General features: G+C 45.5%; 2 protein-coding genes across 2 annotated transcripts; one reads left to right on the top strand and one right to left on the bottom strand.

Moving 5' to 3' along the window:
* Positions 1-302: 302 nt before the first annotated feature.
* CCR75_000785 (uncharacterized protein) lies at positions 303-5905 on the bottom strand. Its single transcript, XM_067958891.1, has 9 exons — positions 5417-5905; positions 5229-5351; positions 3303-5166; positions 2736-3241; positions 2286-2525; positions 1782-2222; positions 1667-1729; positions 1395-1604; positions 303-1329 (listed from the first exon to the last, which is right to left on the bottom strand). The coding sequence occupies exons 4-9, from the start codon at positions 2814-2816 to the stop codon at positions 1225-1227; spliced, it is 1140 nt and encodes a 379-aa protein (XP_067821589.1). The 5' UTR covers positions 2817-3241; positions 3303-5166; positions 5229-5351; positions 5417-5905; the 3' UTR covers positions 303-1224.
* Positions 392-1195, top strand: CCR75_000786 (uncharacterized protein; the record flags this gene model as incomplete). Its single annotated transcript, XM_067958892.1, has 1 exon — positions 392-1195. One exon carries the CDS (start codon positions 392-394, stop codon positions 1193-1195), a length of 804 nt encoding a protein of 267 aa, XP_067821590.1.
* Positions 5906-12992: the final 7087 nt, after the last annotated feature.

Below are 12992 nucleotides of genomic sequence, written 5' to 3'. Positions count from 1 at the left end.
TTAGATTAATAAATTAAGTCAGTCAAAAATATATTGCAATACGTAGGAAATTAAATTAACACCATTTTACTTTTACTTATACTAAGTCTACCTTGATTTTGACCTTTAGTTGCTAGGAATTCCTAGCAACTTCAAACCCTTCTCTTCACATTGTATCCGTGAAGTATTCGGCGGCACCTTTACCTTCACTGTTGTTAGTGTAGGTTAGCTACTGCTGAGGCTGTGCTAGTTAAAGGTGCCCCGTTTTTATCCCTTTCTCTCAGAATATTCAATCTGCAGACAAATAGCTGGCAGTAATCACAACCCATCAGATATGTTACGTCTTCGTTCGATGTAAGACTTATTAAAGTGGGTAACATCAAATCGTTTGTATATCTTGTCGTTAATACCAATGAGTACCCAGCACAAGTCCGTGGTCCGCTGTCATGTGCATGCAGGAAGCATCTACGTCGCCGAGCTCTGCCGTCCTTCGACCAGAAACGCATTCAACGACGCTATGTACGAACAGCTAACGGCTGCACTGAAAAAGTTTGAAGCCGACGATTCGCTGCACGCGTTTGTCCTCACAGGCCATGGCGATTACTTCACCAGTGGCGCGGACATGAACGAGTTAGCTTTTCTTTTAAGCGACAACTCATTGCGTCCATTCTCGCAAAGTCCCGTCTTCACGTTTTTGCACACAATGCTGAAGTGCAAGAAGCTCCTCGTCGCGGCAGTAAATGGCCCCGCCGTCGGCATTGGGGTCACGATGCTCATGCATTTTGATCTCGTCTACGCAGCTGCGTCAGCCACGTTTTGGACACCTTTTCTACGTGCTGGAATTATGCCGGAATTTGCATCGTCGTATACGTTCCCGCACTTCCTAGGGCCCACTGTAGCAGCGAACTTGCTGATCCGTTCCAAGGTCTACAATGCTCAAGACGCGCTACTTGCAAAGCTCGTGGGAAGTGTGGTTCCTACACACGGGTTTTTAAATACCGTGTTACAAGAACTCACGGTACTCGTAACAAATTGTTCAAACAAGAAGCTTCTTCCATTATACAAGTCACTTTTACGTCATCAAAGCGCTCCGCAGATTCAAGAAGCGCTAGATCGTGAGTTTAAACAACTCGATCATCTTGTTGCATCGGGTGATTTATTGACTACGATCAAGGAATGCCAGAAGCAATTAACTAAGAAGTCTAGTAAATTATAATTGACGACATTGATCCTCAAGCACGCAAATTAGTCGGCCAATGCAATAATTCCGCTGGACTCATAACAATGAATGAGCTGCAACTTTTTAAGTTCCTTAATCGCTTGGTTGCCTTCTTCAAAGCTTGGACAACTCTGTCGATCATAGACACATATGGGTTACTATAAAACAATCCTACCATAACGTACAATTGACTTACATTTAGAAAAGCTTTGAAGTCGACCGTTCTGTGAGGCGTCGGAGATACATCTAAAGGAGCCATTTGATGGGTCTCGTGGCATAGTTGCTGATATAGACGCGTCATGAGCGTTCCAATGCCTGGAGAAGGCGCAAGTGTCCGCAGCAACGAACGCAGTCGAACCCCATTGGAATGAATTTGAAGGGATAAATCATCTGCCACGGTTTGCAGCTATAACAAGAAGATTCAAAACGACAAAGGGGCAGCTGAACAAATGGAGACATCATACTAACATGAGCGATTTCTTCCACCACGTCTTGTTTTTCTTCTTCGTACTGAGCCTTCAGCGATTGTTTCTGTAAAGTCGTTAGCAAACACAATGATTGAAACAGTTTTCATTCGACGTACATTAATTTTGTCAGCAATCGCTTCTTGCGCCTCCTTCAGCAGCACAATTTCTTGTTGCAACTCGATAATTTCATTCTCAGCTCGTTCGTCCTCCAGCCGCTGTCGTTCCTTTCCGGTCTGAGCATTAAACGTTTCATTCTCACTCTCCTGGCTTTCGTCTTCTTTTTCGAGCATGGCAAACACTCGTTGCAAGTGTTGAATCTCAGACGTGACGCCATCTAGTTGCTCCTTTAATATCGTGCTCTCTCCTTCGAGTTGCCGTTTCTTGATCGCCTTTTTCTCACAATCGACTGTACGCTTTCTCTTAACTCGATCAGCATTGATTTCTCTTTCCTTGGCAATCTCGTGGTCCAACGACTCGACCTGGTCGTCCAGTTCCTTCAGCATACGAGCATACTCCTCTTGTATGTCAGTATTTCGACTTTTCACCAAATCTCGAAACTAAAAAGCCACAATTAGACTTTTATAGCAATCGGACCATCACTCCTTACAAAATCGACGAACATTCTGCGAGCGGCGCTTTAGCTCCTTCTCTAGTCGCGACTTAGTGACCTCGAGACGTTCTGTGGCTTCCATTCCTTGATCAAAAGCTTCCTCGAATTTTTCCTCCAATGTTTGTGCCGGACGCACAGGATTCGCTGGCACCACTGCTAGCTTGGAGGTTAAATGCGGCAACCCAGACGCTGGTAGGTCACGTTGCATACGGGTGAGATAATTTCCCAACATCGCGTCCGTCATTCGGAGCTTCAGGCAAAAATGAAGTCAATTCATTTAAATCATCGAGAACGTATGCTTGTGTAATCGTGGATGCACCTTGTCGCTGCATGCTGCCAGCTGCAGTACACATTTAAGTAGCTCGCCATGCACGTCTGTCATTAGGAGGAATACCAAATTCGAAATTGATAAATTCTTAAAATACAGTTATTCGAACAGCATTTATGCAACGGCCTCCACCTCGATGGCCTCCACGTGGACCATGGGCACGTCCAGTGTTTGTGCCACCACCACGGCCAATTTATGCTCCATTCCATCCATTTTTGCAGCCTTTACGTCCGTCTTTTGGCTTCTTTCCTCGCTTCGTACCTCGTCCGATATTAAACGCAGAACAGCAGTGGCTAGACTCGTTCGAGCGAATCCACTGCAATCCCGCAACGAGCTCGAAAAAGACGGCGGAAGATTTTAGTGAGCCTCCATTAAGAATATTACGACGTCGCGTTGCACAGGCTCAGAATCTAGTGGCACAGCTAAAAGTAGCAGCGACAGAATTAGCAACACTCGAGAACCAATTGGCCGTGTCAAATGTCGAAAATTCTCAACTTTGTGTACAGCACGAGCAAAAAATTGCGTCGTGCGAAGCAATCAAGTCGCAACTTGATGCACTTAACGCCACGAATGGTTTTTTTACTGCAAAGCAGCTCGCTAAGCTTCGAGCATTTGCAATACGTGTCGACAAGAAAAAGGTGTGGTTTAATTAAGCTTAAAGTCGTGTCGAATCTTTTGAACAAAGAATGCTTTAAGCAGGCTTATCGCAAGAAATTGAAACTGCGTCGTCGAGCGGACGCAAGCATCCGTCGTGCTGTAGAATTGAAAACACGTGACAAAGTAAATTCTGCGACGGATGAAAGGGGTAAAGCGATAGCCTCTACATCGCCACCTATTCAAGACAAAACAAGTGCTACGAGTCAAATGCAAGAAAGCGAATTGTGTATGCAAAGACTCAATCCAGAAACATTGACTCTTGAAGCATTGATTCAGATCCGACGAGCATGGGACTTTTACATTGTTCCTCCCTACACCCCTGGAGCTTCAACTATCCCACCGGTAAGCCTTCCCTTTTTGATTACATTTCTTTCCCGTGTTTTTTTTTCACTAATGCTAAAACGGAAGCATTTTGTGCCTCCACCTCCCTTGCCATCAGCTCAGTGGTCACACTACGTCTGTCAAGTCCATTCGAAGGCTACGTACTGATTACTTTGAAATCAACTGGAAAAGATCTGCACCCGACACGATTGGCACGACCATTTTAACAATCGTTACCCTCTAGGTCCTTTATCTACAGCCTTAAAGCTTCAGCTCTTTATAAAGAAAGCGCGCTAACTTCGTCACGTAGTGACTGTTCCGTAGTGAGCTTCTGGAGCTGATCCGGATTCAGAGATTCGCCTACCTCTTGTTTTGCTTTAATAGCATCAATTTGCTTGAGTTTCTTTAGCAAGTTTTTTTCCTTTTTGGCTTTTTCTTCAGGCGTTAGTGCCAGTAGACACACATTTGTTTGCTCTTCCAGAACGGGTGCAACTTTAGCAAGTGCTTTTTCAACGGCCGCTTTCGCTTCAGCAGCTTCTTGTGCCTTCTTCTTTCGAGCACTCTTACTTAGCTTCTTAGGCCCAGCAACCAAGGCCATTCCAGGTATTGGACGACTAGCAGCACCTGGAATCGACAAACCAATTGTACGAGATACCGCATACTTGTTACGGTCAAGTTTCTGCGAACCTCCTTCATCCTTGCGCATCATAGCAGCAAGCGCTCCTGTCGAGTTTGGAGGTCGGTACGCTTGTCGCTTTGTAGCAGCTTGAGGGTCCGTAAGCGAGCCAAATCCTGCAGCTTCGCCTTTTCGGCGCGGAGACTGAGGCCGATTTGGATACGTTTCGAGCGCTGCTGGACGGAATTTGAGATCGTAGAGCTCTTTACGTTCTTCTTGGTAAATTGGTCCCGAACCATCGTAACGAAAGACTTTAAACCCATTGTCGACGCGTAGACGCGGAAACGTCGTGGCTGTGGTAAAGTATCGACTGTCGGGCGACCACGCAAATGTTGTGGCTGCATTCGACGATGCCGAGCCGAGTTTTTTAAGCTTATTGCGTTCCCAAAAGTCCATGTCACCACGTAGATTTCCAAAGCCAGCAAGACATAGGAATCGTCCATGAGGGCTCCAACTCACGTGGTTTCGTGGAGCGGCACCAAACTCAAAAATTGGAAGCGCTTTAATATCATAGAGCGTAGCATGAGCTGGCATCGCGCCCGCAATGACGACAAAGCCGCGACCAGTGGGGTCCCACGCAACATCATGTACCGTTCCTTCTTTTGTTAGCGGGACAATGCAATCGTACTCTCCATCGCTCTGGAGAAAAAAGAGACCTGTTTCGCCATAATACGACTTCCCAGACGTATCAATGTCCGTGCGTGTTTCAATGATCAACGCACTGCCCGTTGGTGACCACTTGAGCGTCACGTCCTGTGCTTTATAAAAGCTTTTTGATGCAATTGGAGCGTCCAAGTGATTCGGGAATTGATAAATCTTGACACTTGCCGGCTTTCCTTTTTTCTCTGGAACAAATATGGCCACTTTATATGGAGCACTGGCAGGAGCGACACTAAAGTTGCTTACAGACTGATACAGCAACATAGGATCAGTGTATAGTATACGCCGCTTCTGTGGAAGTACACACGTACCGGTTCATGAATGTGGCCAATTGAGCCCGATGGAATGTCCCGACCATGGTACAGGACGACGCCATTTGCGCTCTGACGAGCACAAATCGTCTCATCCGAAGTCCATTGAAGTACCGGCCATTTCTACGTGCATTTCAGTCGTTATTAGCCACACAATTCGGTCCATTTCAATTGGTTCGAAGTCATACATCACGAGTGTAGGATTTGTGGTGGAACCGCGCGAGATCCTGGCCTGTTGCAGCATCCCACACAATGAGATTGCCCGCGTCTGAGTCTTTCTGAGGACGCTGCCATGTGAGCAATTGCGAGCCCAGAGGAGACCACGCCACTGCGTGGATACCGGGGTTGGCTACTTCTGTCACTAGGGCGCCCGTGTCCGCATGGCGCACTGTAAAGCCAGATGCTGTACGCACGAGTACGACTAGTTCTCCGTCCTCTGTGAATTCCATGAGGTCAGCAGAAGCTAAAGACTCAAAGCGCTCATCAGGCTCGATTTTCACCTCGTCCTTGCTCGAGGATGGAGGGCCCCATAAGACCTCAATACCATTCCTTCCGCGAAGAAAGAACTTGGTGCGCGGTACACTGCCAATGTTATCTGTATAAGCCATGAAGCGATGCGCACAAACCATTAATAATAAGACGAGCGACTAGTATGCGATCGACGAACCTGTCATTTTTTAAGGAATTAGCTGCTGTAAATTTTGCGTGCAATCCGACTTTTGTGAATGTTCAGACTGACATGGGAAATAAATTGTAGCATTACATATTCACCGCTTATTTGTTGGATATTTCAGCTTACAAAACGAAAAATGACATTGAAAAAGACAATAAAACACAAAGGAATCTAAAAATTGTGCAAGTCAAGAGCGCCCGCACCAGATTGACTGTTTATGATCGATCGGGATAAACAAAATTCTTTAGCATGCATGTTAGTTAGTCTTCGGAAATTAAAAGCTGACTAAGAATTTATTTAAGTTTTTCTTCAACAAATTTTTTTGCATAAGCGAATTACTTTTATTTTAATACGTTATAAGCCCAAAGAATCGTGGTGGGGTACATCGCGATTCTTTGGGCTCATAGCGTGGGGTACACCGCGATTCTTTGGGCTCATAACGTGAGGTGCCGCCTATTATTGAGTATATATTTAACTCATATCAGTTGGCATGCAGATTTCCCATCGCCGATTTGTACAAGTGTTTTTATGGTATAATACAGAAACCGCTCTGAGACATTCAAAAAATTAGCGAGTATTAGTCCGGTAACTATTCATGCGGCAAAGTTCCTTTCGTTAGGACTGATATCACTACTAGCCAAACTGCACTGCAAACAGTGAAGGTGAGGTGTCTCGATACTTCACGTACACTACGTGCAGAGGAAGATTTTGAGAAGCTCAGAAGTCTCAGCTGCATAGGGTCAACTCTAAGGCCTTCATTATAGAGAAATAGTAAGACTGTATTAGTACTTTTAAGGTCTACGTAACGATTCATCTACTGACGCAGATATATAGGTCCTCCTTGTGCGCCGCCTACTCATGTTTTGTAACGATGGGCGGGTTCGATTTTTAACCAACCAGTCAACAGAACTGTTGTCTTGTTGCTTGGATATTACAAAATTTGGTAATATCGGAAATTTAAGTAAACAACTTTGAATGATGTTAATTTTAAACTACTTTGTTTTTTTCATTTATAGGTATATCATTATTTGCTCATGGAAAGAACATCGCATTCTTGTTGATAGCGGACGAATCGAATGAGTGTCTGATTTTGTAACTTGAATCAATATGATCGTGTAAGGCTTTCCATTATGTCCAGCTTCGCGCACAATCGATCGTCTTCAGAGAAGGAAGAAAAGGATACCAATAATCGTCAGTCGTACTCGACAATTGCTGAATGGCTGCATTACGCACGTGAGTAGAGCTTTTATATCTAAGCTTTGGACAGACCCCTTCGAGCCACCAAAAGCTTCGAGTGCCAAATCATAGCGCAACCGACTCTTGTCAAAACCAGAGCTCTGGACGACCGTCACATATGGAGCTGTGACGCCGAATGATGGATATCTCAGATAGCAACGTTGCAAATACTCTGTAAATTTGTTGTCTGTACCAACAAAATACTTGGCATTTGTGAAAGCGAAGCGACGCAGTCGCTCGAGTTCAACGTCCTGTTGCGCGCTTGTCGACTTTTGCCCAAGCTGATTTAGCAAAGCCTTCACTACCGCCTTCACTACCGCCTTCACAACGAATGTAATTTGTTTCCTTAATTATATTGGCACAGTTCAACTCAGGAGCCATGCTTAGAACCGCTTTGATCTCGATTTTCTTCGTACGAAGTTGTTGCGCACAATGTGACAAGGCACCTCTCGCTAGGGCTGATAACAGTACTAGCCAAACTGCACTGCTAACAGTGAAGGTGAGGTGTCTTGAATCTTTACGTACACGACGTGCAGAGGAAGATTTTGAGAAGCTCAGAAGTCTCAGCTTCATAGGGTCAACTCTAAGGCCTTCATTATAGAGAAATAGTAAGACTGTATTAGTACTTTTAAGGTCTACGTAACGATTCATCTACTGACGCAGATATATAGGTCCTCCTTGTGCGCCGCTTACTCATGTTTTGTAACGATGGGCGGGTTCGATTTTTAACCAACCAGTCAACAGAACTGTTGTCTTGTTGCTTGGATATTACAAGATTTGGTAATATCGGAAATTTAAGTAAACAACTTTGAATGATGTTAATTTTAAACTACTTTGGTTTTTTTCATTTATAGGTATATCATTATTTGCTCATGGAAAGAACATCGCATTCTTGTTGATAGCGGACGAATCGAATGAGTGTCTGATTTTGTAACTTGAATCAATATNCAGCTTCGCGCACAATCGATCGTCTTCAGAGAAGGAAGAAAAGGATACCAATAATCGTCAGTCGTACTCGACAATTGCTGAATGGCTGCATTACGCACGTGAGTAGAGCTTTTATATCTAAGCTTTGGACAGACCCCTTCGAGCCACCAAAAGCTTCGAGTGCCAAATCATAGCGCAACCGACTCTTGTCAAAACCAGAGCTCTGGACGACCGTCACATATGGAGCTGTGACGCCGAATGATGGATATCTCAGATAGCAACGTTGCAAATACTCTGTAAACTTGTTGTCTGTACCAACAAAATACTTGGCATTTGTGAAAGCGAAGCGACGCAGTCGCTCGAGTTCAACGTCCTGTTGCGCGCTTGTCGACTTTTGCCCAAGCTGATTTAGCAAAGCCTTCACTACCGCCTTCACTACCGCCTTCACAACGAATGTAATTTGTTTCCTTAATTATATTGGCACAGTTCAACTCAGGAGCCATGCTTAGAACCGCTTCGATCTCGATTTTCTACGTAGGAAGTTGTTGCGCACAATGTGACGAGGCACTCTCGCTAGGGCTGATAACAGTACTAGCCAAACTGCACTGCTAACAGTGAAGGTGAGGTGTCTTGAATCTTTACGTACACGACGTGCACGTAAAGATTCAAGACACCTTACCTTCACGGGGAAGATTTTGAGAAGCTTAGAAGTCTCAGCTACATAAGGTCAACTCTAAGGCCTTCATTATAGAGGTATAGTAAGACTGTATTAGTACTTTTAAGGTTCTCGTAACGATCTTCATCTACTGACGTAGATATATAGGTCCTTCTTGTGCGCCGCCTACTCATGTCTTGTAACGGTGGGCGGGTTCGATTTTAACTTTAACCAACCAATCAACAGAACTGTTGTCTTGTTGATTGGATATTACAAAATTTGGTGGTATCGGAAATTTTTAGTAAACAAATTTGAATGATGTTAATTTTAAACTACTTTGTTTTTCATTTATAGGTATAACATTATTTGCTCATGGAAAGAACATCGCATTCTTGTTAATAGTGGACGAATCGAATGAGTGTCTGATTTTGTAATTTGAATCAATTTATTCGTGTAAGGCTTTCCATTATGTTCAGCTTCGCGACACAATCGATCGTCTTCAGAGAAGGAAGAAAAAGATACCAATAATCGTCAGTCGTACTCGACAATTGCTGAATGGCTGCATTACGCACGTGAGTAGAGCTTTTATATCTAAGCTTTGGACAGACCCCTTCGAGCCACCAAAAGCTTCGATTGCCAAATCATAGCGCAACCGACTCTTGTCAAAACCAAAGCTCTGGACGACCGTCACATATGGAGCTGTGACGCCGATTGATGGATATCTCAGATAGCAACGTTGCAAATACTCTGTAAAATTGTTGTCTGCACCACCAAAATACTTGGTATCTGTGAAAGTCAAGCGACGCAGTCGCTCGAGTTCAGCGTCCTGTTCCGCGCATGTCAACTTTTTGCCCAAGCTGATTTTAGCAAAGCCTTCACTACCGCCTTTACAACGAATGTAAATTGTTTCCTTGATTATATCGGCACAGTTTAACCCAGGAGCCATGCTTAGAACCGCTTTGATCTCTATTTTCTTCGTAGGAAGTTGTTGCGCACAATGTGACGAGGCATCTCTTGCTAGGACTGATAACAGCACTGCTAACAGTGAAGGTGAGGTGTCTTGAATCTTTACGTACACGACGTGCACGTAAAGATTCAAGACACCTTACCTTCACGGGGAAGATTTTGAGAAGCTTAGAAGTCTCAGCTACATAGCCAACTCTAAGGCCTTCATTATAGAGAAATAGTAAGACTGTATTAGTACTTTTAAGGTCTACGTAACGATCTTCATCTACTTTTGCAGATATATAGGTCCTCCTTGTGCTCCGCCTACTCATGTTTTGTAACGATGGGCGGGTTCGATTTTAACTTTAACCATCCAATCAACAGAACTGCTGTCTTGTTAATTGGATATTACAAAATTTGGTGGTATCGGAAATTTTTAGTAAACAAATTTGAATGATGTTAGTTTTAAACTACTTTATTTTTCATTTATAGGTAAAATATTATTTGCTTCGGAAAGAACATCGTATACTTGTTAATAGTGGACGAATCGAATGAGTGTCTGATTAGGTAGTTTGAATCAATCCAATCGTGTAAGGCTTTCCATTTTGTTCAGCTTCGCGACACAATCGATCGTCTTCAGAGAAGGAAGAAAAGGATACCAATAATCGTCAGTCGTACTCGACAATTGCTGAATGGCTGCATTACGCACGTGAGTAGAGCTTTTATATCTAAGCTTTGGACAGACCCTTTCGAACCACCAAGTGCTTCGAGTGCCAAATCGTAGCGCAACCGACTCTTGTTAAAACCAGAGCTCTGGACGACCGTCACATATGGAGCTGTAACGCCGAATGATGTGTAACTCGTATTGCAACGTTGCAAATACTCTGTAAACTTGTTGTCTGCACCACCAAAATACTTGGTATCTGAGAAAGCGAAGCGACGCAGTCGCTCGAGTTCAGCGTCCTGATGCGCGCTTGTTGATTTTTGCCCAAGCTGATTTAGCAAAGCCTTCACTACCGCCTTCACTACCGCCTTCTCAACTAATGAAAATTGTTTCCTTGATTATATCGGCACAGTTCAACCCAGAAACCATGCTTAAAACCGCTTCGATCTGGATTTTTTTCGTAGGAAGTTGTTGCGCACGATGTGGCGAGGCACCTCTCGCTAGGACTGATAACAGCACTGCTAACAGTGAAGGTGAGGTGTCTTGAATCTTTAGGTACACGACGTGCAGAGGAAGATTTTGAGAAGCTCAGAAGTCTCAGCTACATTAGGTAACTTCTCATTTTGCCTTGTCAAGCACAAGCAACCCAAGCAAAACAGAAGAACCCTTCCCCCTTTTGCGCTCAGCTCCGATTTACTCATATGGATTCCAGTATCGACGAGCTTACGTCTGCCACGTCAGTAGTAAAAGCTGTGGTTGCATCTGGTCCAAATTTGTTATCTCCGGTACTTGCGAACGTCGATGGATCTTTGGAAGGATCCTCGAACCTACAGTCCACTAGTTCCTGCGAACACGGATTCGCTGAGTTGTCTTCGGAGTCCGGCGATGGTATGGTCGTGCAGCTGCGTGCACCGTCTTTGAACGAGCCAGATGCTCTACAAGATCCTGCAGAGGATGGGCTGCCTGACACTTTTTTTCGCCAAGGCATACCACCCACCCATGTTAGGGCTGCGCATCCCCGTACTGCTGATGACGCACGGTCGACTGATCGCGAGCACTTGCGCACGCCGAGCTTCGTGCCTTGCTTCATCGCTCAACGGTGATCCGTCTTGACACCGTTGAAGCATCCACCCCGCCACGAGTCGAGATGCCTCGGCCCAAGGCTGTGGATATTGAAGCCATCGACGCCCTGTATGCGTCCGGTGGCGACTGGAGTCAGCTTGCCGCCTCTATTGACCGCGCTCGCCCGTATGTTTTGCCTCGGACGCGCTTTGTGATGGTCATTGAGACTGGCCAGGCATTCCAGCGTACCGCGCCGAGAAAAATTCTTGCTTCGTTGCTGAAGGATCATGGCAATCCTATTGTTAGCCAGCAAATTCAGCTACATCAACTCGGTCAGCTAACTAAGGCGCCTGGCGGAAACCTCCTGGTCAAGGTGAAGACTCGAGAAGCTTGCCAACGACTAGCCGGCCAAGCAGTAAAGATCCTTGGCGGCAAATACCATTTCGGCGAGTTTGACATTCTCGCCGAACGCTTCTTCATTGATGTGTCGATAGTGACTTTGACGCAGACCTCATGCTGAAACGCTTCTTTGAGCTTGGAGCTCAGCCACTTTATGGCACTTTTCGTGATGTGAATTTGGATGCGGTTATTGCTACCGCTACCTGGCGTATGTACTTCCGGTCTAGCCATAGCCCACCTGAGCTTGTTGTACGTGGAACTGCCTGCGATCAACTTGTGTTCGATGGCCGGGTCTACCCGGTACACGCAAAAAATTCGCCATTTCCGACGCAGAGACTGGCGTACGGGCAACGTTCTATTCATGCTCTCGACCTCAAGACAACTGCTGTCCCACGGTCTTCGACAATTCCTACCATGCCGAGTGCCAGTGCATCACAGCCTTCCTTCGCTGCAGTGGTACGCACTGACGGGTCAAAGACTTCACTTCAGCGATCTATTCGTGCAGGTGCATCCACGATATCTGGTATAGTCCCTGCTGCAGCCTCCCCTGGGAATTTAACGCCCAGTGAATTATCCCTCGATACTGCAGGATCACAGGTAATGTCACCACCAAGCAGTTTGAAATCCTCTCAGCTCCTTCTGCTTCCCCCATCGCCACAACCCGTCCCGGCTACTGAGTCTGCATTGGTTCTTGTGACCGGAGGCAAACGCAAGGGCAAACGTTCTCGAGTGGATGAGGACATTGCCAACATGTTGATGAAGTCTCGTCCAAAGCCTCTCGCTGGTGTCACAACAAACAACTATTTTGACATTCTAAGCAGTGTTGAAGTCGAGTTTGATTGCTGCCCAGCAACGGTCGACGAAGTGGAAATACCACGGTACCAGATCGTACCGCGAAAGGTTCGCTCGCCTCGCGACCTGACTGCATCAAAGGAAGCTAGTCACTTCCTTACCAAAAACCACACCAAGGTGGTTAAAACCAAGGAGCCTACTCCAATCCAGGAGATCATCAGCGAGATGATTGCTGCCGAAGAGACGGCTACTCTTCAGCTCCTTCCCGATCGGCTGGCTGCTGCGGACGCCATGGTGTGCGGCATCCAGAAGTCGCTCCATACGTCCAATAATCCTGATTCGCTGACTTATACGAGCTCCGTCAGAGCTCCGCTGGCGTTCAACACTGCACTTCTGCGAGAGATGCGTGAG

This window comes from Bremia lactucae, linkage group LG2 (assembly GCF_004359215.1).
Source record: "Bremia lactucae strain SF5 linkage group LG2, whole genome shotgun sequence".
NCBI classification, from domain to species: domain Eukaryota; phylum Oomycota; class Peronosporomycetes; order Peronosporales; family Peronosporaceae; genus Bremia; species Bremia lactucae.
Note: the sequence above shows the minus strand (reverse complement) of the source record. Positions and strands in the feature narration are given on the sequence as shown.

Excerpts from the sequence above, each read along its gene's own strand:
- CCR75_000785 (XM_067958891.1), bottom strand. The coding sequence starts at position 2,816 with ATGGATGGAATGGAGCATAAATTGGCCGTGGTGGTGGCACAAACACTG. Across the intron at positions 1,605-1,666 it reads TGGTGGAAGAAATCGCTCAT|CTGCAAACCGTGGCAGATGA; the intron begins GTTAGTATGATG and ends TTCTTGTTATAG. Across the intron at positions 1,330-1,394 it reads ACTTCAAAGCTTTTCTAAAT|AGTTGTCCAAGCTTTGAAGA; the intron begins GTAAGTCAATTG and ends TATGATCGACAG.